The sequence below is a fragment of the Lycium barbarum genome, chromosome 2 (genome assembly GCF_019175385.1).
Source record: "Lycium barbarum isolate Lr01 chromosome 2, ASM1917538v2, whole genome shotgun sequence".
Taxonomy (NCBI): domain Eukaryota; kingdom Viridiplantae; phylum Streptophyta; class Magnoliopsida; order Solanales; family Solanaceae; genus Lycium; species Lycium barbarum.
In genome coordinates, this window is record NC_083338.1 from 96,741,384 (window position 1) to 96,767,878 (window position 26,495).

Consider the following 26,495-nt stretch of genomic DNA (forward strand, 5'->3'; position numbering starts at 1 on the left):
ACTCTGCACTAATACAGACTGTGCTCCAGTAGAGCCCAGGAGCAAGTGCTGAGGAGTTGAATGAGACTGTCATGGTGAGCTACTTGACCCTGTCTGCAACACCTTTGGTGTCTTTCTTTTATTTCAGTCTATTAGATCTTATTTTCCAAACAGTATTGTCATTTAAAGGTAGTTCTACTATTCTTATGTTAGATCATGGCTTGTATTACCAAATTCTGAGGAGCATTTTGGTTTTCTGCATGAGTTTTAAACTCATTATTTTGTAAAACTTACTGCTTTTAAACTTATTCATGTCTTTAATATCAGGTTGGGTTACTCGTTATTATTGCTTTGAATCCGCTTAATGAGTTGAGATCAATGTTTTAAAAGGCAGGGGCGTGAGACGGAGCACTTTACTTAGCACGGGGCGAGGCGTAAGCCCCATGGATCTTTAAAATTTTAATTTATAATGTAGTAAAATAGTGTAATAATGCAAAAAATTATTTTAAAAAATACATTAATAGTTTTGTAAAATTAAAAGCATGATTAATGAAGCTCATAGAAAACAAAATTTCTACTAACATGATTTTACAAGTATAAATAATGCAATGATATAAAAGCTATATGAGATGCAAATCAACTCTAATATCTTAAATTTCAAAGAATAAAAGAATCGCAATATCTTAAAATATATTAACCTCCCTAAAAATGTATAATCTTTATCAGTATTATAATTAAAATATCAGGCCTTCATGAAGAAAAAATAAAATTACTTTCAAATAGTGAAATAAGATAATTTTTTGATGTAGCACAAACAAGATGAAGCCCGGTGACAAGTGAAGATGTAAAACTCAGCTATGTATATTTAAAAGAAATGTTAAGTGATATTCACCCTCATGGTGTTATCAAACAGTAAATATGCAATATGATGGTTGTTATTTGAGTTGCACTCAGTATTCTTATTTCTATAGATAAAAACAAATATTAAACATCATACATTATTAAAGAATTATGAGGGTCAAAAGTGTTAGCTAAGAATTTGACGCATAATTATGTAAGAACCGTTAAGTGAGCCCCGTGCCTTGGGCAGTAGGCGTGTTTAGACGTACAGTTGGGTGCTTAGGGCGAAAGTCTCACGGAACTTAGCCCCATACATAAGCCCCGAGACGTTTTACTAGTGCCCTACCCCGTAATCCAAAACTACCTTTTAAATCACTGGTTGCGATTAAGGGTCATCACGGGTTAGACAAATTGGGTCATGACAATAAGCCATAGACATTTGTGTGCTATTTCTTACTAATGGAAAGATGGTAAGTTAAATTTAAATTATCTCTAAATAAAGAAAAAGTAACATTCCTTTTAGAGTAGATTAGGAAGAGAAGTATAGACAGAGAGAGTGAAGAACAAATGGGCTTTTACACCACCCCCTTATGGATGCTTCATCTAAAGAAATTAACAAAATGAAAGAAACAAAACTAACAGCAACATCATTCAAATTAACATCTCTGCATTGACACTCTTTTGATTTACTGTTCTACAACACTTAAATCTAACACTCTTTTGATTTACTGTTCTACAACACTTAAATCTGCAAACGCTTTCCTAAAGACAAATTAGAAAATAAGATTCACCTCCTAATATATGACACAATTGCTCTTTATGTGAACAGGTACGAAAAGATATTCACATTTCAATCACCTGGGAAATATGCCTTTTCGCTAAGTTGAGAACTAATGAAAAGAACAATTTATGAGCAAATAATATCCAACCCAACCTAATCCCATTACTACAGATTTTACTGTATGACAATTGGCATAGGAGCTTCAACTATTGTTCCCCTGAGATCCTGCCGGACCTCCTCCAGCACCAGGGGAGAAATTCTGGCCTTCGATTGATGCTGGTTGTGCAGGAGGTTGCTGATTAGGTGCCCATGCTCCTCTTTGAATTGGTTCTCTTCTTTCAACCTGCATAGTCTCCCGGCGTCTGTCATAACGAGGTCGTGGCCTGGGTCTAGTACCTTGGCTTTGACTAAATCTATATTGTGGCCTATGGATGACTTTTCCATCTACGAACAGATCCCCTAAACATCAATGAGTGGAAACAGTAAACGGGTGTTGAACTTAACAGACATGCTACAAGTGACAAGAAGAATCCCAAAGGCATAAAAATTACAAGTTTTCAGCAAACCAACCTCCATAATCCTTGTTGGGGACATCTAGATATGAATCTGGCAAGACCCACAAAACACCAGGTAGACCTACATATGACATTAAGAAATCAATCATGATGGAGTCAAATAACAGAATTCTGTGAATAACCACAAATCTGCTAATTGCTAACAGGGAGATCAAAGTTTAGGCACATACATGCCAATATTAGGGAAGGGTTATAGCTACAAGAAACCAAGGATCCTCTCCGTAAAAGCTTTCATACAGAAGGTTTAAGCCGATCCTAAAGTTCAATCAATAAACTAGCAGTGTTATTAATGTGAAAAGCGAAAGAAGAAAGACAAAGGTCTAATGGAGCTTCACAAAGCGTACAAAGGTAATGAAGAAAAGCACAAAAGGAAACAAGAAAATATACATGTCATGCTAGAATAATAATCATAAACAGAACGAATAATTATATGGACAAAGAAATTAAAAAAAATTACAACGAGGTGAATTGTTTGGTGATGCCTTCTAAGGACAGAGCTCAGAGGTAATGAGGTGCATGACTTATTTCATTGACGCATGCACCGAAAAGCTGCCTATTCGAGACGAAGTGTTCATCCTGTGATGTGCCTAATTTTAGGTTTAAGTGAGCCTTTGATAATACAGTCAACTAGGACTCAATCCCAAAGTAATTGGGATCAACCATATGAATCTTCTTTTCCATTCTGCTTCATTCTGGTGCAAACCCTATCTAAAGTTGATATTTTTAATTGCAAAAGTGTCGAGCGTAAGCTGATCATTTCATTGAAGTTATTGCAGAGCTTTAACATTGTTTTAGATAACCCATAATCTCATATTGAAGCTGATTATATTAGAAGAAGTGTAAGCCTTAAACCTAGAGCTTGCAATCCAATATTCACAAATTAAAGAGGGTTCCATGTAAGCACTTGCGACGCAACTCTACAACCAAGGCATTTCTTTTTCCCCTCTAGGGTTAGTGTGGAAGGGAGGAATGTGAATGCTCATATTTCCTTCTTCGAATCATTGCACAAAAATTGCATATTCACTTTAGCACTTCTAGGTTATTCCCATTTCAGCTTCTATCCTAAAATAACTCAGAAGTATTTGCCCGTACTTAACCTGATATTAGAATAATACCAATTCCCAACCTTTTATAATGACAAGCCAATTTTAGAATGAAGCATAGAACTTCAGATAAAAATGAATGAAAGAACTAGGCACCTTAGATGACCAACAAAAAGAAACCACATACCTTTAACTTTGTAGGAAAGCTCTTCAGAAATCAAAACACCAAACCCAGTGTATGTGGTTGTACAAACAGAGTAAATCTTCTTTTTTGCTTCTTCCTCACTGCATACCAATAAAACAGCTATGAAATACCACTAGTCCAGTACATAGACAAAACAACCTATGCCTAATTTATACACAAAGAGGGTTACTAGCTAAGGCAGAGAAATTTTAATACAGTATATTGAACTCTAAGAATAAGGTTGTCGGCACACTTCATAACTGGGCGGGCGCACTTCTTTACAGTTCATAGCTTTATTATTTATTATTCTTTTAACAAATCGAATCAAGGAAACCAAGCAATATATTGAGGGATACGGTGAACAAGTAACACAACCATACATAAAAATACACCACAATGTTACTCTGATTCTCCAGTCCCCAGTGACCTGCATCATGCCCTTATTAAAAAAGGAACAACATAGTAGCAATCTAGAATGTCAACTTTTGCAAAAGAAATTGTTATCCTTCTGTTTGACTTCGGTTAATTTCTGTCTCTAAATTCAACTAAACTTGAATAAATGTGATTCGAACAATCTTCTCTTAGAAAAGTACATTTTTTCCAATAAGACTCTTAGAAAAGTACATTCAAGTCTACAAAAACGTTGTTTCGTGTACATAAACGTACACCACAATGTTACCCCGATTCTCCAATCCCCAGTGAACCATATCATGTCGTACTAGCAACAACATCGTACGATTTGGAACATAAACTTTTGCAAAACAAATCGTTATACTTCTCATTTACTGTCATTTAATGCCAATTTTTGTTTATATATCAAATTAAACTTGAACAAAATGTAATTCAAATTTTGGTTTTCTTAGAAAGCAGCTAACTACAAGTAAATCTGCAAAACGCAATGTTATTGGGTTCTCCAAACCCAAGTGAACTGCGTCATGTCATTCCACAAATAACACAGTAGATATTGGAATGTTCAAATTTGCAAAACAGATTGTTACTCTTCTCTTGTACCACATTTTAATTAATTTTGTTTCTAAATCAGACTGAAGGTTAAATAATGTGATTCCTGTAAGGATCAATAGCCAGGACAATGCGGAATTTACCAAAATAATCGTTTACTAAAAATAACAAGGACATTAATGAAACAACAAATTTACATGGTTCGGTCAATTTGGCCAGATGGTTATATAATTAGATCCAATGGAGGTGAACTTGCTTCCAGGATTACTGGTGATGCATTTGCCTCAGAAAGCATTTGTAAGCTTTGCAATAATTTCTTTGACCATGGCGCTTTCATTCTCTTGACTGAAAATTGCTGCAATTCAGGGGACTTCAGGGCTGAAGGGTCCATGGAATTTTCAAGGAAGCAAATGTCTGTTTTGCTTATTTTCGTGGAGAAGAGTAAGATTTCATGACGTGAAACCTCCGTAAAATCCTTCTATTTAGTTTGCTTTATGCTTTATGAGTCATAACTAATTTGTACCCGTTTTTTATGAATAAAGTTTGCATCTGAAATGGATCTTCCATTTCCAAAAGGAAAATAGATCCCTAAAATGGGGCGAATCCATGTATCATATAAATTCATTTGTACCTTGACTTTATTATCTGTTTTAAAATCTCATACATAAGTCTTATTTTGGTAGTTTTTCTACAAAGTAACTTCACTGAAAGTGGGATAGCTCAAATTGATATATCGTCTAAGATACATAATAATCTTTAGAATAGTTTACAATTCCTATTTGATGAATAAAACTACCAACAAAATGCCAGAGGCCAGTGCTATCAGAAATTGAACCTCTGCTTTGGCTTAATATCATTTAAAAAAAAAAAAAATCTTCTGGTTTGGCCTTGCCTATAATTTGTGATAGCTAAGAGGGATTCTACAACTCTAGGGTTCCTCATATTTTATAACTTTGTTTACTATTACGGTAGTAGTGTCTGCTATCGCATTATCTCGTGTGTTATTGTTCTTTTTTCTGAATGCTCTGTAATGCTTTCCTTATTTGTTGTCATGTTTTCTTCACTACCGTATTTTCTTTTTCATAACTGTTGTGATTTTCTGCACTTGAGCCTAGGGTTTTCCGGAAACAACCTCTCTACCTCCACGAGGCAGGGGTAAGGTCCGCGTACACTTTACCCTCCCCGACTCCACATGTGGGATTACATTGGGCATGTTATTGTTGGTGGTCAATTTGACGTACAGGCTACGTCCATGAACAGACAACCAAATTAACTATATCAAAAGTGCATTAAAAAAGAGTAAACTCCAGTAATCCAAAAATATCCCAAGAGAATACCGCAACGGTGATCATCACAAAAGCTAAAAGCACTCTCTAATAAATTACACTCCCCAATAGGCATCATATATACCCTTGTGGGAACTTTTAGTATCCTTACTGAGGTTTGTCCCACTCTTACCCTTGTATTAAGCGAGTCAAGCTCTAATACCATATAAGATACATTCTAAAGCCCAAGGCACATAATGTTCGCTTTGGCCAAACATGCTTCACAGCTTTGACATTGGGTTACGTTACATCGAGCCCAAAATCATGCTTACAAAGTAAAACTTTTCTTTCTCATATAATCCTAGGATTTTCTAGCCCTTATTCTATATGAGATCCTCTTGAAGTGTTACATGCACTCTTCCTCCGAAAGCCTACCAACCTAAAAGCCTACTAGTCTTTATCAGCTTGCCCTTGAAGCGTCACAACACGTCACAACAAATTCAATAGTTGAATAATTTGTCACCCTCACAAATAGGTGACCTAGGTATTGTATGTCAATTGTCAACAAGCAATCAAAAAGTTCTTTTTTCGAAGAAACTTTCTATGAACTCATAGTCCGTGACTCAAGTATAATATGCCTCTTTGGTTAGGTCTCATGTAACAACAACAATAACATACCCAGTGTAATCCCACAAGTGGGGTCCGGGAGGATGGGTGCACACAGCCTTACCCCTACCTTGTGAAGGCATAGAGACTAGTTCCGATAGACCCTCGGCTCAAGTAAAGCATATCAAAACATGTATCAAAAAGGAATACACTTGAGAAAAGAACAGTAGCAACAACAAATAACACAATAACCGAAGCAAAGGAAATATGTAATAATAAAATCGAAGCATAAAATAAGTAGGAGCTTAATACAGAGAATGGTTAAGTCTCATGTATAGTAATCCCTTAGTCCCATTTTATATGAGGGGTGTTTGACTGGGCACGAAGTGTAAGAAATAAAAGAAGAGTTTTGAAACTTGTGATCTAAAACAAACCATAAAAATTTGTGTCGCTAGAAATCATTTCATTAAGGCTAAAAAGATAAATTTAAAGTTGAATTGCTACTAACATATAAAAAGGTGCGACTCTTTTGGGATTGACTAAAAAAGTAAAGAGTGTCCAATAAATTGGGACGGAGGGAGTATGCTAATTAGGAACTAGAGAAACGAGTTTCTAAAAGTACCTTCCTATGTGTTCATATAAAAACACAAATGACCTAAGCTACAATATGCCAACAAGAAACATAAAAAAGGGGGTATTTTTTAGTTTTTTCAAGAATTACCTTCCAACAACAGCAGCAATAGTTTTAACATAAGCATTAATCATGTCTTCCTCAGAGGGTTTAGGTTCAGGAAACTCCATAACGATGAGCCAATGCTCATAATCACATCCATCCAAAAGTATAGTCTCCTTAGGTGGCCTGTTACTCCAGTTTGGAGATGGATCATTTAGGGGAGAGTAACCCGACCCGGATGTCTTGGGTCGGGTCGGAACAAATTGCTCTGATGGGTTGTGGTTTTGGGGATTCAAGAAAAGGGGAACTACAAAACGAAATCTAGATGATGATGAAGGAGAGGAAGAGAGTGCACGGTAAAGGGTGGAAGCCAAAGTGCGCCTGGTGGAGAACAGCGCCATTATTAGGTGGAGAAATGTGGCTTTGAGTTGGAGGAGCTGTAAGGTTTATCGAGGGTTTAAGCTGTTATTTAAGGAAAAATATCCTATTGAAGGACCCATTAACAAAGGGACGCATTTGGGAACTTTGCAAATTTTATTTGGGGATAACTAAGGAAGAGTTTAACAATAGCAAAGGGTAAATTAGTCAAACTCTAACTCTTTAATTATAAACATATAAACAAAATGAATTTGTTACAAGAAAATTAAAAGGTAAGCGTAATGTCGCAAATCACAAGAGATCTATGATAAAGCGAAACCTAGAGAGTGGTCTTTGAAATTATCATTTTTATTTGTGTACCCATGATAGTATACAGGTGTCAAAGAGTTGGTGCGCTGGGGGTTAGGGGTGGGCATTCGGGTCGTTGGATTGAATAGGAAAATTTTGATTTGAATTTTCAATTTTCGATTGAAGAAATTACAATCCAAATAAGCTCGAATTAGATTGATTTTTTTAAGTTAGGTTTCGGGTTAATCGGTTCGGATATTTCGGATTTTTGATTTTGACTTTTGAGCATTTAAGATAGGCTTATCATTTTTTGCCCCGATTGCCCTTCTTTTGGGTTGGTCTTTAAATTTTGCCCCTCATATTTGTGATCTTTAAATTTTGTCCCTCATATTGGGGTGTCAAAAAATTATGAAACCGACCGAACCTAACCAGACCGAACCGATTTATAGGGTTTTTTTAATAAAACCGTGGATTTTTATTTATGCTTATAACCGTCCCTAACAATTAGGGTGGTATTTTTAATTTATACAAAAAACCGAAAAATTTCCGGACCGAACTGAATAGCCTTACAAGTATGAAATATATTTTATATATTATGAAATATATTTTGTATATTACAAATATGTTAAATTGAATATATAAAATATATTTTATAATTTATGTTTCAAATATAAAAAAGAATTTTGGCCACTAAATTTTGGGCCTTTAGTTGATTGGATTTAGTTTCAAAAGGATACCTCATATACATAGTCATACGGTCATAGATTTAGATGATTTAAGTAGGCATTTATGGTTATAGTTAGCACTAACAGAAGTTTACCTCCATCTTGGTCTCCTCGACTATGTTGCTTGATGTATATGTATCAAATTCAAGTTGTGATTTATGTGGCCTATAAGCTAATGTTTGTTTTGGCTCAAGTCAACATTGTTATCTTTGGCAAGTTATTCTTTTCCCTGATCAATCAGTGAGGATTCACGTCGCGGTGATGTCATCGTTGTTGTCTTGCTACTTGATATAATACATTTCAGTTTAATTACTTTGTGTAGTTTTTCTAATAGCTTTTACATTAAATATTCATAAGAAACAAATAGAAGTTTTATTTGATGGTGTACTACAAATAGGTTTGTGGAGGTCTGTGTCATTACATTTTAATGGTGGTGTATTCTTAGGTGACACTTTAAAACTAAAATAACCGAAAATTAACCGAACCGTACCGATACCGAAGAAAAACCGAGATGATGGGACGGTCTCGAAAAGTCTAATTTTGGTTATACAAAATAAAATAACCAAAGAATTGGGATGGTATAATTTTTTTAAAATAACCGACCGAACAGTCCCATTGACACCCCTACTCTCATATTTGTGGTCTTTAAGTTTTACCCTTCGCTTGGAAAGGTGGGCGAATACTTGAGATTCTGGGTTCGAACCCCCGCTCAAGCATAAAATAAAAAAAAAAATTCGCAAGGCAGGGCTGGAGGCGTGTATGCCGGATCCGGCATACACTTCTTAAGGAAAAACTAAAGTTATGCCGGATCCGGCATAACTAAAAGTCTGCCCCATAAAGCAGAACTTTTCCTTAAGGCATAGTTTAGTTATGCCTTATGGGACAGACTTTTAGTTATGCCATAACCAAAAGTATGCCCCATAAGGTAGAATTTTTCCTTAAGGCATAGATTTTGCCTTATAAGGCAAACTTTTAGTTATACCTTAAGGAAAAGTTTCGCCTTATGGGGCATACTTTTAGTTATGTCTTATGGGGCACACTTTTAGTTAAAGCATAACTAAAAGTATGTCTCATAAGGCGGAACTTTTCCCTAGGGCATAACTAAACGTTTACCTTGAAAAGTAAAATATATATATATATATATATAAATTAAAGACCATCAATTTGAGGGGAAAAAGTTAAAGACCACCCCAAAAGAAGGGCAATTCCCATAATTGCCTTCAGGCTTATTAGGAACGAAATTCTTGTGCCCTAGTTACCAAGTTACATGTTTTAGCATAATGTGAAACCAAATATGTGGATTCAGCAAAGAATTGTTACACTACACCAAAAGGTGTCAAGTCATATAGTTTAGTTCTACATTATTCCCTCTGTTTCATTGGAAGCTGCCTTATTCTTAAAGCAGTGAAGTAAACTCTAGCTTTGCAAGGTATATTATATTTAATTTGGTAGGAAATTCTATGTTGGACTTAAAGTTATAGTGGGTAGCCGTAGGGTACTAATCTATTGGGTCTTTCGACTAATTATAACTAAATATAAGGTGTAAAATTTTTAGATTTTCAGATATTCGTAAATTTGATATCCAAAATTTAAAAAATAAAATCCGAAGTCCATAATTCAAAAATCCAAACCAAATATTCAAAAAATTCGAATTTAGATTTGAATTTCGAGTTTGTCAAAACTGCGCTCACCCCTAGTAATGTAGTCCTTATATGTATCATATGCAGCCTTAGTATCGTGAATAGGGCTATGCGAGTACTAGTCTTGACTCTTAACATTATCAGCCTGCCCCATTCTAGTTTTCGAAAAAATTCTAGTTTTAGGAAAAACATATAAGTCACAACGCTTTTATAGTACAAGAATTATTATCACACTTTCAGAGAATCAAGGGCATGCAATTCACCATCTATGCTTCTTGATCTAGAAAAGACTTTTGATCAATGAGAATGGTCGTTTGTTCATCAAACTTTACACTTCCAACTTTTCCCAAAATATCATTCAATTGATCATATCTTGCATTTCCAGCTCTAGTACTTCTGTTCTCATCAATGGTATAGAACCGCTTATTTTCATCCTTCACGTGGCATATAACAGAGAGATCCCCCATCGCCATTGTAGACATCAAAATTTTAATTGAATTAATCCACATGAAATTTGGATTAAATTATGAGTTATTGACATGTTTATCAAGTTAAATTTTGGTTAATAAAGTCGGATTAATTATTTAAGTCAAACTTACGCAGCTTAAATAACATCCAGATTACATGTCACACCCCAAACGAGGGGGCATGACGGGCACCCAGCTATTCTGGCTGAGCACTACCTGACGTTCATTCAACCCAGCTCAACCTAGTATAATTACAGATAACCGTGTAACCTACGTCTAAAGTATAATAATCACCTGCATGCAGAAAAGGCATGTAACACCCCGTACCTTTAAGTTAAGCTTTGACCATGATTCTAGACTTAGAAAACCAGATAGGGAATATGAGAATTGAAAATTTCTCTTCAGTTGTCAGATGGGGATTTACGCCCCAGAATACGGACCGTATTTCAGTATATGGCCCCGTATTTCAAATCGTAATTTGGCATCTAAATCACTGTGCATTCTGGAATTTGGCTTGGGAATATATATTGTTAAATACGGGTCGTACTGTCAAAATACGACCCATATTTGATGGTTGTATTTGGAAAGGAGGTGGTACAGTGTTTCTGTTTTGAAATATGCTTAATTACGGTCCAGGTTTACAGACCGTAATTCAGAATATGGACCGTATTTGGGTCCATATTTCTCACGTCGCACCAGAAACTACAAATACCTGGTTTCCGTTCTAATTTTTATTTTTACAAGTCCCTGAGCCCTAGAACGACTTGTTCCTCTCCTTCAACACCAAGAACATTAAGTTAAGTCAATCCAAGCCCTTCCAAATCAATTCTAACATGTGTTCTCATAATCTAACCATGAATCATTGTTCTTAACATAGGGTTTTCAAGAAAACCCATTTAAAGGACTCAAGACTCAAACCTTGGAATTCATCTTCCAAGTTCATATTTTTATTTCAAGTTTGGAGCATTACCAGGTATGTAGGGTTGCTATCTACATGTGGGAACATCATTGTTCTTCCCCACGCTTCTTCTTTCATAAAGTATGAAGCTTTACGAAAACTAGGGTTCTTAACCATGTTCATGATAACCCTAGGTCCATGCCCCATGTTATATTATGTATTAAATTGTTATAAATTCTTCATTGTGTTCTTGATACATCATTATGATTATTGAGAATTTTTCCGTAATCCATGAAAAACCCATACGTTGCATTCCATGGGTCCTTACATGCAAGCTATAATCTATTATGTTTATTTTCAAGAAAATACTCTACATGCTTTACACGTTTTCATGCAAGAATACTATGAAATAATATCCATGTACACGCAAATTATGATTTATGAAAGCCATGGGCAGCAAGTGCCACCTATTTTCGATGTTCATGTTTTTGGGAGTTGCACAGATTACCGAGAAGACTCAGATAGCCTGAAACTACGTTTGCCACCGTAGGATAAGGATCGCTCCGCCCCATGTTTAGGATGATTCCTTCATATTTCCCCTTTGAGGGATTTGGATATATTCATGCCATGTTCATATCTTGTACCCCGACGAGGTACAAGATGACTTAGCTAATCGGGCAGAGATCGGACACCACGTGCTAACGTGGTGGTTACATGTTGGTCATACTAATGCTCTCCCATAGATATTTTACTCATGTTATATATATGTATATGTATCCATGTTCATGCTCACAACCAGGTTTTAGTTTCAGTTTCAGTTTCAGTTTAGTTTTATCATTGTGATTTCCTGTGCCATGCTTATTCTTTCAGTTGCTTTACATACTAGTACATTCAATGTGCTGACGTCCCCTTTTATTTGCCCGGGGGCCTGCATTTCATGATGTAAGTATGGATTTACAGGACGACACATCTACTTAGTAGGACATGCTTGTATCAGCTTATTGGTGAGCCCATCTCATTCAGGGTTTAGTCATTTATTTATTTCTTATTAGTTATGCATTAAAGGTATGCTGAGGGTCTTGTCCCAGCAAGTATGATTTACAATTCAGACTCATGTTAGAGGTTTCATAGACTAGTCAGTTATGTCATGTTAGATATTCAGAGTCGTATAGCCATCTTTGGCCCATTCATGTTATTTCTGCACTCATGTTTAAACAAGTATTTTTATTAAGTATTATGACTTATTATGTTTTATAAAGGCTCATCATGCATTCACGTTATATTCCGCTTATGATATTCCTCATAATGATTCACCAAGCCATGTGGTTCGCTCGGTCACATGCAGTAAGGCATCGAGTGCCGTGTTTCGCCTAGGCCATGATTCAGGGCGTGACAAAGCTTGGTATCAGAGCCTAGGTTCAAGTGTCTTTAGGGAGTTTATGAAACCGTGTCCAGTGGGGTCACTTTTATATGTGTGAGGGCTCCACACATATGAACAGTTGACCACTAAGACATTTAGTATTGTCTCACTTCTTTCATACTCTAGGTCATGCAGTTAGAGCAGTACTCTCAGGATGCCTTTCTAATTCGTGCGTGTACATATTTTCATAATCATGCCTGCAAAGAGGAAGACTTCTAACAGCCAAAGAGCAGCTGCTAATGCTGTAAGGACAGAGGGTATGCGAGCCACTTCGGATCAGGCACCTCTACCAGAGACTATGCCACCAATGACTACTACTCCAACAGAGACTCCAGTTCCTCTACCCGGAACTAATGATACTGATGTTAGAAGCGACATTAACATGCTCACTCAGTTGGTAGTAGCTCAGGCCCAGCGTCAGGAATCTGGATCAAGTTCAGGGGATAATGGAGAGTTTTCTAAGACTAAGGAATTTCTCAAGATGAATCCCCCAGTCTTCACAGGGACAAAGAAAGACGAGGACCCTCAGGACTACATTGATGCTCTTCAAAAAATCTTCAAGATTATGACGGTTACGGAGACCGAAGCGGCTACTTTTGGAGCTCATCAGCTGCAGAGCATTACTAGCACTTGGTATGAATCTTGGGAATTATCCCGAGGTGAAGATGCACCTGATGCTACATGGGATGAGTTTTCAAGCACATTCCTAGACCACTTCGTGCCAATAGAAGTCAGAGAAGCTAAGCAATTCCTGAAGCTTAAGCAAAATGGAGGCCAGTTCAGGACTACTATTTGGAATTTGTTAGTCTGGCTACGCATGCTCCATTTATGATACCGGACATGAGAGCAAGAGTGAGGAGTTTTGTTGGTGGTCTGGATCCCCATTTGTACGATGGGGCCAATATTGTTGCACAGAACGTGGGAATGACTATCTCCAAGATATTTTCTTTTGTACAGGGGAATGAGACAAGGCTAAAGGAGGAGGAAGCCTAGCAGAAAGAGAAAGACAAAGAGTTCAACAAGAGGGTCAAGTCTACCGGACAGTTCAGCGGTAATGGGAATTGGAAATTCTTTAAGAATAGGTCAGCAGGACCTGCTCCATCCACAGCAAGTGCCCCAGTCCCTAAGTTCCGAAATGACAAGAGGTAGAGTTTCAGACCATCAAGTTCTTATTCTCAAGCTAGTGTGGGGAAGAATTCATATGATAGTCTGAGTTGCAACAAGTGTGGTAAGAGACACCCAGGTGAGTGTCGTTTGGGTATAGATGTATGTTATGGTTGTGGCCAGATGGGTCATTTTCAGAGAGATTATCCGTCAACTAGGCAAGGTACCGGAGGTTACGTGGCGTAGTCCACGAACTCAGCAACTCCTCGTAACAATCAGGCCTAGCAGGGGCACAATGCAGCTAAGTCTAGAAACACAAGCGGAGGACGACACTGTTTATATGCGTTGACAGGTCGTCATGATACAGAAGCTCATACAGATGTTGACATAAGTACACTAACAGTCTTCACTTTTGACGTCTATTCCCTCATTGACCCAGGATCCTATCTTATGTAACCCCATTTATTGCTAAGAAATTTAGGATTGAACCAGAAAAATTGTATGAACCCTTTGAGGTGTCCACCCCAGTTGGGGAATCGGTCATAGCTAGACATACTTATAGGGGTTGCCCAGTTTTAGTCTATCACCATAGAACATAGCTGACTTAGCAGAGTTAGAAATGGTAGACTTTGATGTGATCATGGGTATGGACTGGTTAACTTCATGTTATGCCACGGTATATTGTAGAACCAAAGTAGTGAAATTCGAGTTACCTAATGAGCCAATCATAGAATGAGAGGGTAATTCAGTAGTACCCAGGGGTAGATTTATTTCTTACCTAAGAGCCAAAAAAATGATTTCCAAGGGTTATATCTACCACCTAGTTCGAGTCAAGGATTCAGATGCCAGACTCCAACTCTCCAGTCCGTCCCAGTTGTAAATGAGTTTCCAGAGGTCTTTCCCGAAGATCTTCCAGGAGTCCCTCCTAATAGGGAGATTGAATTTGGAATTGATCTACTCCTCGACACTCAGCCGATATCTATTCTGCCATACAGAATGGCTCCAGCAGAGTTAAAAGAGTTAAAAGCCCAGTTGAAAGATCTTCTTGATAAGGGGTTTATTAGGCCCAGTGTTTCACCTTGGGGTGCGCCAGTCTATTTGTCCGAAAGAAAGATGGTTCCTTATGCATGTGTATCGACTACCGCTAGTTGAACAAAGTCACCATTAAGAACAGGTACCGCCTTCCCAAAATAGATAACTTATTTGACCAACTTCAGGGTGCCCAATGTTATTCCAAGATTGACCCCAGATCAGGCTACCATCAATTAAAGGTTAAGGAACTTGATATTCCAAAGACCTCTTTCAGAACCCGTTATGGCCATTTTGAATTTCTTGTTATGTCATTTGGGTTGACAAATGCGCCAGCTGCTTTCATGGATCTTATGAATAGGGTCTTCAAGCCTTATCTCGATTTATTCGTCATTGTCTTCATTGATGATATTTTGGTGTATTCTCGTAGTGAGGCTGATCATGCAGAACATCTCAGCATAGTGTTGCAGACTCTTAAAGATCGCGAACTTTTTGCAAAGTTCTCAAAGTGTGAGTTTTGGATTAAGTCAGTGGCATTCTTAGGCCATGTGATCTCAGGTGAAGGTGTTAAAGTTGATTCTCAGAAGATTGATACGGTAAGGAGTTAGCCCAGACCCACATCAGTTTCTGATATAAGAAGTTTCTTGAGTCTGGTAGGCTATTATAGACGCTTCGTAGAAGGATTTCCTCTATTTCTGCTCTGTTGACTAAGTTGACTCAGAAAAAGGTTAAGTTTAAATGGTCAGATGCTTGTGAGCGAAGCTTTGAAGATTTGAAGAAGAGACTAACTTCTGCTCCAGTTTTGACGCTACCAGAAGGAACTTAAGGGTTCGTGGTTTATTGTGATGCTTCGGGAGTTGGTCTCGGATGTGTCTTAATACAACATGGTAAGGTTGTCGCTTATAAGGCTCACGAGAAGAATTATTTGACTCATGACTTAGAGTTAGCAGCTGTGGTTTTTGCACTTAAGATATGACGTCATTATTTGTATGGAGTGCATGTTGATATTTTCACAAATCATAAAATCCTCCGGTATATATTCAAGCAAAGGGAGCTGAATCTTAGGCAAAGAAGATGGCTCGAATTGCTTAAGGATTATGATGTGGTTATTCTCTATCATCCGGGAAAAGAAAATGTTGTAGCTGATGCTCTTACTCGGCGTTCCATGGGGAGTTTAGCCCACGTTGATGCAGATAAGAGAGTTATGACCAAGGAAGTTCACCGTTTGGCCAGTCTTGGAGTTCGAATTTTGGACTTCGAGGATGGCGGGGTGGTTGTTCAGGATAGAGCTCTTTCCTCCTTAGTGGTTGAAGTCAAAGAGAAACAGTTTAGTGATCCTTACTTGTTGCAGCTGAGAGAGAGGATTCACAAGTATAAGATGACAGCTTTTGAACAAAGGGGAGATGATGGTACCTTGAGGTACCACAAATTCAGCAGAGGATTACGCCAAGTTGTATGTTAATGAAATTGTCAGATTGCATGGGACCCTAGTGTCTATTATTTCAGATTGTGGTGCTCAGTTCACAGCGAACTTCTGGAAATCCTTTTAGAAGTATTGGATACTAAGGTGAACCTCAACACAGCTTTTCATCCGCAGACAGATGGCCAGGCAGAGTGTACTATTCAGACTCTTGAGGGCATATTGGGAGCATGTGTCCTAGATTTAAGAGGTAATTGGGATAATCACTTACCCCTCATTGAGATTTCTTATAATAACAATTATCATGCTAGCATTGGGATGTCACCGTTTGAAGCTTTGTAAGGACGAAGGTGTAGGTTACCGATTGGTTGGTTTGAAGTTGGTGAAGTAGAATTGTTAGGGCCAGATTTGGTTTATTAGGCTATGGAGAAAGTCAAGTTGATTCAAGAGCATTTGAAAACGGCTCAGAGTCGCCAGAAGTCTTACACAGACGTGAGGCGAAAGGACTTAGAATTTCACGTTAATGATTGGGTGTTCCTTAAAGTCTCACCCATGAAGGGTGTTATGGGATTTTGGAAGAAAGGGAAGCTTAGTCCCAGATATATTGGACCTTACAGAATTCGGTGAAAGGTCGGTCAAGTAGCCTATAAACTTTAGTTGCCACAAGATTTTGCTGATGTACACCCAGTGTTTCATGTATCCATATTGAGGAACTATGTAGGAGACCTGTCGTTGGTTGTTCTTGTTGATCCTATAACAGTTAAGGATAGCCTTACCTATGAGAAGATCCCCCTAGCCATTCTTGATCGTCAGGTTCGCAAGTTGAGAACTAAGGAAGTGACCTCAGTAAAAGTGTTATGGAGAAGTCAGAAAGTTGAGGAAGCTACATGGAAAGTGTAGCGGTTCGTATTTTTTCCGATTCGGATTTGCACTTGTCTCATTTAAAAAGGAAAGTGTTCTGGGGAAGTACGGTTGTCAATCGTACTGGAAAAAGGAAAAATATACCTCTATGTGATGGTGCTCTAAATGGATATTGTTTAGAGTCTCCACCTAATTTTTAGGAAATTAGGAAAACCAGTTCGAAAAGGTTTCATTTGAAGCGGCTAAATTTTAAAAGAAACCTAATCTAACCAAAGTATGGGTAAAGGTTCTGGTAATCCCCCAGGGAAGGTGTTAGGCACCCCGGTATTAAAGATCCGTAAAATACGGTTAACCTACGGGTTCTAATAGTATGCCTTTGTGGATATGAATTGTTTGTAGTGAAACAATTGTTTCGGCTTATATATCCGCAACAAAGATTTTAGTCATTCATACAAAATATATCACATTTCAAGAAACGAAAATGGTAAAGTTTTGCCCCAAATTGGGTGTTTGGGTTTCGGACTAAAACATCTAGGTTAAAACCCGAAGGCGTTTAACCTAAGTAGAACACTACGTAAGCCCCACCCGAATTTCAGATTTTTTTTTTTAAGTTTAATTTTATAAAATCGTTTTTGGCATACTATTATTATCTATATTTTATATTTTTTAGATTTTTAGTCCAAAAAATATTTTTAGTCCATTTTGTCCAAATTGTCCATACGTACGGTCCCAATTTGTCTCAATGTCCATAAATTTGTCAAGTCATTTTTTATCCAAAACCATGATTTGCATAAGAAACATCCATTTTTATCCATAGGGCAGTTTTAGTCTGAAAATCTATTTTTTGCACATTATCATTCATCAAAAATCAGTTTTTATATCTTAAAAGCAGTTTTTGGCAACTCTAAATTCGTGACAATTTTTAAAGGGTTCCAATAAACATATTTCATTAAATAAATAATATAAAGTGAGGGAGTTTGGCCTACCAAGCCCAACAGAAATAAAATGCAATTAAAATTATGTCCGCTCCAAATCCGCTTCAAATGCTTAGCTTGTCCATAATGAGGTTGACTTGATCTAAGTGAGTTGGTAGGCCTCGTTGGACCCACCAACAGATGGGGTGTTTACAAATAAAAATGGGCATACGATGTATTAGTGCTCAACTTAAGGACACAAAGCAAATTACAATGCCAAAAATTAAATTACAACAGAATTGGGCTAGGCCCATAATTATTAAACTAATGGAGAGAGGGACAATTGTGCAAAAGGGACATTTTTTCAAAAATATAAATCGGCTGGAGCATCAAGCGGACCCAACTGGCCTAACTATTGGAACAGGCATAAAATTTTCTAAGTGTCAAAACATGATATACATGGTATACTAGATGATATATTCTCATATGGAGAGCAAACCCCTTTAAAGGGCATACCCTCCATATACAACCAACATACACTCTTTAGCCTTTAATATTCACTCTATTTATACCTCCTATAAATACTAAAAGGAACTCAAAAAATTCCCAGAAATTGCCCAGACTTTCCAGGTTCAAAATATCAAGATTTTATCAAGCAATCAAGCCTATAGGCAACTTAAGGTTATGGATTCTAAGCTAGCAAACTTGGATAAGCACAACAAATAACAACTCTGTCAAAGATAAGAGAGTAACAAAACAGTTTTTAGGTCAAAGCAAATGCATATGAGGCAGTGTCCGGCACATAGTGCACACATCATATTTTAAGAGTCAATTTCTCACTTTGAACTCATGATTAATCTAGACTGAAGTAGAGGCAACACTTAGTCAAAATAAAGCTTTTTAAAGTTCCAATTGTTTAAGGATAGGTATACAGTTTCCACAAATGCAGCCACAAACAAAACTTTCAGTCAAGCTAAGCCCCTTTTTTGATAGAGTTCAGAGGTGATAAAAAATAGAATGGTGTACCTAAAGTTAAAATCTAGGCTAGTACCAAACAGGATCATTCAGGGGCAATACTCAGTTTCTTGAGATTTCAAAACTGCAATTCTCAATTTGTTTTCAAAGTTCAGCTGCACATAGTCTTCTAATGTTGGCTAAGGGAATTAATCTTACAGGTCTTATGCAGTTTCAAGTAGGGAGGAGTGGGGATTCATAAGCAAAGACCATACTTAGCAGTGGTGTTAAAAAAACACAATGATGCACAACTATTAAGAAGAACAGGACGACATTATTCTTATAAGTTTTCCTAATCAAACAAAGAGTCCAATTCCAAATAGGACTTAGGAAATGTGCAGTGTCACTGAGAATCAATACTAGATAAGATACTAAGTAAAGGTCAAGGAACAGCCAAGCTAATCAACAAACAGAAAAAAGCATCTTCATACTTTCAAACTTATAGCTCCCTCCCCAAGCTCCTTTCAAGCACAAGTAATAGATTTTCAGTCTTCAGACTCACCATTTTCAATCTCTCAGCCTTTAAAACAGGTTTTCAGTTTTTAAATATGGCAAAACAGTCAAAGAAAAGTAAGAAAAACATTTTCACAAGTATTCCAAGGGAGACATGTGCACATACAGTCTCCACTTAGTCTCAAACCAACTTGAAGTTTCCCAAAAATCCAAAATGCAGTGCACCCTTTAAAACAGTAGAAATGCATATATCTTTTTGCAAAAGGATCCAGCTAATGTAAGCTGAATCCTCTACAAGATCCTATAATCATTATGTGAAATGCCAACTCTGATCCCATACTAGTTTTAGGCTAAATGTCAGTACTATGAGAGAATTCTATCTAAGTGCATGGTTTAACAATGATAATTTTAGCTTAGTTTCATTCTTAGAATTTAAGCAAATAGGCCCAAACACAGATGTGGAATCAAGCATGGTTCTAAGAGGACACACAGAATAATCAAGACAAACTTAACAACAGAGTTTGAAACCATTTTAAACTAGTTCTAAACTTAAAACAATTTCAAATACTAAATAAACATGTCTGTTAGTTTAACAAGCATTCCAGGTTTCAATCAAGGTCTGCTGTAATCAACTTTAGCCATTTCTAATCCCCAAAATCACCCCAGCATATAGAAAGTTCAACAGACTAACAATAGAATCTCCAGGGCACCATAAACTTGTTCTATTTCTAGAACTTGCACAAAAGAACCACATATACATGTAGGAACCTATGAAGATCATAATGGGTGCATGAGTGCCGTCCTAAGCTGCAAATGAAATACTAGGTGTAGCATGGTTCAACAGTTGGAAAAGAGGAAGAATGCATATGAGACAATCTCAGATTTCCAAGGAAAATAAAAAGAGGAGGGGGGGGGGGGGGGGGTTCATCACAAAAAGCAAGTATCACACTCAATCTTTTGAACAGCCTTAGTCCTAGCTTAGATTCCCTATACCTAGTTATTAAGTGATTATATCAGGTAAAGAGAACCAAGTAGTCCATAAGCAACACAAGTGCAAAATACAGGCCACAGGTTACCAAAAAACAGGAACATTACAAATAAATAACCAACATGAGACAGGACAGATGGTCTGTAAGTCACAAGCAAATCAGAGGTGAAAAGAAACTACAAGTAGGAAGAATGACATGTTTCAAGAATTCCCACAGAAAAAACTGAGATAAAATGGTTCATAGTACAAACCTAGGTGCAGGTGATGGTTCAGTGAGCAAGACTTGATTCAAACAAACATACAAGGCTAGGTAATTAAACATTATTATAAGTAAATCAAGTACAAATAGGATCACCTAGGCATGGTTTCAGTTTTAAGATTCATTTTAATCTACTAAGTAGCCATGTCAAGCAAAGGAACTGAATAAGCTATAAGCAATATCAGTGTAAGACACAAATGGCAACTAATATAGACACTGCAAGCAAGTTGCAAACAGGACATAGGGTAGGAATAGGATAAAATCACCAACAACACTAATCCTTTCTCTAGATTCATTAGTCTATTTTTAGTCAAGAACATAAGTCCTTTCCCTACAGCCTTGAAATCAAAAGACAAAAGTAAGAAGTTAAAGTACATTTTAGAAGCTCTTAGCATCAATAGGCTCCATTTAGTCTCTGATTTTCAGACTTAGGATGAAACAATCAGAGTTACAGGTTTCAAGGTGTCTTATGGTCACTGTTTAACATCCAAGGGTCAGAACAGGTTCATTTTACAACTTTTAATCCTTAAAGGCCATACTTGGCTAGTCACAGTCTCAATCTCCACAAAAGAAGTTTTGTGGATTGTCAAATTATAAATTGAAGCAAATAGTAACATTCAGAGGCAATTATCATCTAAAATGGATCACAATAGTCCTCAAACAACACCTAGATGAACACAGTTTGGTTTAGATAGTTGATTTCAAAGCAAGTTTCCATTTTCCAGTCACCTGATTAGAAAATTTTCCACAGATATCATACTAAACTGCAGAAATTTTAAGGCAGGGAACTTAGAGGGTGTATGACCTCTACCTTAGACCATAAAGATGCACTAGAGGCAAAAACACGTAGCAGATTGAACAAGAGGATTAAACAAGTTCATAGTTTAGCTTATTTTTTAAAGAAAAGAGGGATAGAGTTGCATTTCAAAGAAATTCTGTACCTTTAAAGCCATTTTCAAATTCTAAAATCTCAGATGAGGCAAGCATAAATCCCCTATAGACTGATGAAAGCTCATTTTTAGCAGATACAGACCTCAATCTTTAGTGAACTACTCATAACAACTCCTAGATTTCAAAATCTTTATAAGAAAGACATCAAGTTCCATTTTTATTCCTATTAACCTACTCAAACAAGATAGCAAGTCCAGTCAAAGCTATTCAGTTTCATTTAGAATAATATAAGCACTTAAGCAGTCTTTCAGGACTTCAAAGTAACAAAAACTAGATCATAGTGATGACTTAAGGTCATTTTCATAGAAGAAAGCTGTAAGTATGCCAATCCAAATCAAACTATCAAGAACTAGACCCTAAGGTATACCATTTTTTAGTTTGACAATAGAGGAGTTAACAGATCACAAACTCAAACTAAAAAAGCAATTTCAAGATGTTGATCTTCTAAGCCACACTTCATTCAAGTTTTATCCAACAAAACAATGTTTCATGACTTATTCTTTGAAGGGAACAAAACAGTTTTCAGTATATCCAACAAATGTAACCTCTTAAGCAAACTAACAGAGAATCATATCCAACTACATATGGGAAAAATAGAGTCTAGGAACTGAAATAAACATAGGAGTAATTCCCATAATTCAGAACAGCTACGTCTCACTAAAAAATCAAGCTAAATACTCCTATCGTGTCAAAACAGTCTCCAAAAGATCACCACAGCTTCAATACACAAAACTAAGGAAAGAAAACATGACATTACAGTTTCAATTATAAATTATAGTCAACTAAACTTCTTATCATAGACGCCTAACTAACTACCCTTAAAATAAATTTTAAGGAAACTTAGACCCCATATTCAATCATTTTCTTTCTATTCTTCAAATTAGCATGTTGTAAGACCTATTTAGCATAACATTATCCAACACTAAGATCATTTTATGACTTTGAATAGCAAAAAAAAAAAAAAACACAGAAATAACAATATTAGGCACTAGACTAAGCATTCATGGCATTTCAAATAACAAACAAGTTTAAGGAAAGCATTATCAAAAACTGGAAATATGAAAAAGATTAGAATAGGATTTACCTTTTATTGGGGCAACCTAAAGACCAAAATAGGATTGAGACTTCAAACTTCAAATCACTAAACCCTTTTGATCCTCAAAAATCCCCTTTATTTTCTCTTTTTTCTCTTGTATATCTAGATATGTTGAATATATATATATATATATATATATATATATATATATATATATATATATCTTTCAAAAACTCTTTTCATAAATATATTTCTTGTATATATTTTATATTTTTTAGCCTATGCCTCTCTGAATTTCGAAAAAAAACGCCCCCCCTTCCCATTCCTTAACTTGCTATTTATAGCTTTTTTCCAAATTAGGGAATCCTAGGATAGAATGGACACCTCACCCTCAGTTTTCTGCCCCAAAAATCTCAAAATTGTACCCTATATCAGATCATTCAAAATTTTCCATATAGGACAGCAAAATACAACTCATTTGTACCCTAAATGTATCCAAATAATCAAATAAAAATTTGCAAAAATCAAAATAGTACAAACAGCCTATATTCCAACGGTATTTTTGTACTAATTAGTACAATGGGATAAAATCCCCAATTCGTGTAACTTGCTAGGAAATTTCTCCTAGGTTTGATTTTGTGGTGCTAAGGTGCACAAGATGGCCAAGGGTTCGTGACCCTGCCTATGGAAACCTTAACCCAATCAGACCCGAGTAACATCCTAGTTCTAGGAATTAATTTAGGTAGCAAAACAAAAATTCGAAGGGAACTGAACCTAGTTGAGGTCAAAAACCCTCAAATAATTAACGAAAATAAGCCCAAAATTGCCAAGAATCGAAGGGTGCGAGCAAACCCTAATAATGTAGCCTCTTCGCCTGAAGGTGGGAGGGTGACGGGTTGTGAAGAGAGGGGTGGAAGTTTATTTTAATAAACTTCCATCCCCCTTTTTTTTTTAAAACATTTCCCCTTTTAAGTTTATTTTAAAAGCTTAAGTCAACCCCCCCCCCCCCCCCCAACCAATTTAAATCAAATAAAGACTAAGTATTATAAATACACATATCACTAAATAAAAATAATTATTTAGGCTAATTAAAATTTAAAACTGATAAATTTAAAATATTCGCTTTAAAACAAGCCTAATATTGATATAGTTCCGGAGAATATTTAAAAATGTGGAAAATGCGGTAAAAAATGAGTCGTAATTAATACGTTGTTAAAATGACAATTTTTCCGAACTAGACGGAGTAGGATAAAAGTAAATAACTCACATTCCTTATATTTGTCAATTTTTCAGGCAATAATAATTAAACGTCATTTTTTGAAATTTTCTCGGGATTTTTGAAATTTTAAAATTGAAAGGAAATATCCTTACTCCGTTTTTGACTCGGGAAATTTGAAATTTAAAAAATGCAGTTTATGAGGTAAAAATTAGGTGTCAACAGGAAGCCGAGGAAGAAATGAAATCCAAGTAACCATTTTTGTTTGAAGAGCAAGCAGAGAACACTCAAGGTAACTTTCCATAGTCCATGTCATGTTATGTCTCATGTTTCATGCTCATGTCATGTATCCAGCGCTCATGCTCCATGTCTCACTATTCATGTTTCCATGTAATCGTGTCATGTCAATTCAGTCTCCATATTCCATGCCATGTTTCCTTCACGTTCATGTATTCAAGCCATGTCAGCCATATTCTTAACCATGACCCATCATTCGAGGACGAATGATCCCACGGGGGGAGATATTGTAATACCCCCTACCTTTAACTTAAGCTTTAACTATGATTCTAGACTTAGAAAACCAGATAGAGAATGTGGGAATTGGAAATTTCTCTTCAGTTGTCAGATGGGGATTTACGCCCCAAAATACGGTCCGTATTTAAGTATACTTCCCGTATTTCAAATCGTAATTTGGCACCTAAATCACTGTGCATTCTGAAATTTGGCTTGGGAATATATATTGTTAGATATGGACCGTATTTTGAAATACGGTCTGTATTTGATGGTCGTATTTGGAAAGGAGGTGCTACAGTGTTTCTGTTTTGAAATATGCTTAATTACAATCCTGGTTTACGGACCATAATTCAGAATACGGACCGTATTTGGATTCGTATTTCCCACGTTGCACCAGAAACTATAATACCTGGTTTCCGTTCTAATTTTTATTTTTACAAGTCCCTGATCGCTAGAACGACCTGTTTCTCTCCTTCAACACCAAGAACATCAAGGTAGGTCAATCCAAGCCCTTCCAAATCAATTCTAACATGTGTTCTCATAATCTAACCATGAAATTATTGTTCTTAACATAGGGTTTTCAAGAAAACCCATTTAAAAGACTCAAGACTCAAACCTTGGAATTCATCTTCCAAGTTCAGATTTTTATTTCAAGTTTGGAGCATTACCAGGTATGTAGGGTTGCTATCTACGTGCGGGAACATCATTATTCTTCCCCACGCTTCTTCTTCCATAAAGTATGAAGCTTTACGAAAACTAGGGGTTTTAACCATGTTCATGATAACCCTAGGTCCATGCCCCATGTTATATTATGTATTAAATTGTTATAAATTCTTCATTGTGTTCTTGATACATCCTTATGATTATTGAGAATATGTCCGTAATCCATGAAAAACCCATACTTTGCATTCCATAGGTCCTTACATGCAAGTTATAATCTATTATGTTTATTTTCAAGAAAATATTGTACATGCTTTACACGTTTTCATGCAAGAATACTATGAAATGATATCCATGTGCATGCAAATTATGATTTATGAAAGCCATGGGCAGCAAGTACCACCTATTTTCCATGTTCATATTTTTGGAAGTTGCACAGAATAACGAGAAGGATCAGATAGCCTGAAACTACGTTTGCCACCGTAGGTTGAGGATTACTACGCCCATGTTTAGGACGATTCCTTCATATTTCCCCATTGAGGGATTTGGATCCATTCATGCCATGTTCATGTCTTGTACCCCGGCGAGGTACAAGATTGCTTAGCTGATCAGCAAAGATCAGACGCCGCGTGCTAACGTGGTGGTTACATGTCGGTCATACTAATGCTCTCCCATAGATATTTAACTCATGTTATATATATGTATATGTATCCATGTTCATGCTCATAACTAGGTTTCAGTTTCAGTTCAGTTTCATCATTGTGATTTCATGTGCCATGCTTGTTCTTTCAGTTGCTTTACATACCAGTACATTCAATGTGTTGACGTACCCTTTTATTTGTTCAGGGGCCTACATTTCACGATACAAGTACGGATTTGTAAGATGGCGCATCTGCTCAATAGGACGTGCTTGTATCAGCTTATTGGTGAGTCCCATCTTTTAGTCATTTGTCTATGCCTTATTAGTTATGCATTAAAGGTATGCTGGGGGCCTTGTCCCAGCAAGTATGATTTACAATTCAGACTCATGTTAGAGGTTTTATAGATTAGTTAGTTATGTCATGTCAGATATTTAGAGTCGTATAGCCATCTTTGGCCCATTTATGTTATTTCCGCAGTCATGTTTAAACAAGTATTTTTATTAAGTATTTTGACTTATTACATTTTATAAAGGCTCATCATGCATTCACGTTATATTCCGCTTATGAAATTCCTCATAATGATTCAGCAAGCCATGTGGTTCGCTCGGTCACATGCAGTAAGGCACCGAGTGCCGTGTTTCGCCTAGGCCATGGTTTGGGGGCGTGAAAAGGCCCAACATAGAAATACACACACACACACACACATACACACAC

At 36.6% G+C, this 26,495-nt stretch overlaps 1 protein-coding gene across 1 annotated transcript; it reads right to left on the reverse strand.

Moving 5' to 3' along the window:
* Positions 1-1,466: 1,466 nt before the first annotated feature.
* LOC132626676 (multiple organellar RNA editing factor 3, mitochondrial-like) lies at positions 1,467-7,412 on the reverse strand. The gene is made up of 4 exons (XM_060341628.1): positions 6,955-7,412; positions 3,406-3,503; positions 2,171-2,236; positions 1,467-2,059 (listed from the first exon to the last, which is right to left on the reverse strand). Exons 1-4 carry the CDS (start codon positions 7,305-7,307, stop codon positions 1,803-1,805), a joined length of 774 nt encoding a protein of 257 aa, XP_060197611.1. The 5' UTR covers positions 7,308-7,412; the 3' UTR covers positions 1,467-1,802.
* Positions 7,413-26,495: the final 19,083 nt, after the last annotated feature.

Excerpts from the sequence above, each read along its gene's own strand:
- LOC132626676 (XM_060341628.1), bottom strand. The coding sequence starts at position 7,307 with ATGGCGCTGTTCTCCACCAGGCGCACTTTGGCTTCCACCCTTTACCGT. Across the intron at positions 3,504-6,954 it reads ATTGCTGCTGTTGTTGGAAG|TGAGGAAGAAGCAAAAAAGA; the intron begins GTAATTCTTGAA and ends ATTGGTATGCAG. Across the intron at positions 2,060-2,170 it reads CCCCAACAAGGATTATGGAG|GGGATCTGTTCGTAGATGGA; the intron begins GTTGGTTTGCTG and ends ATTGATGTTTAG.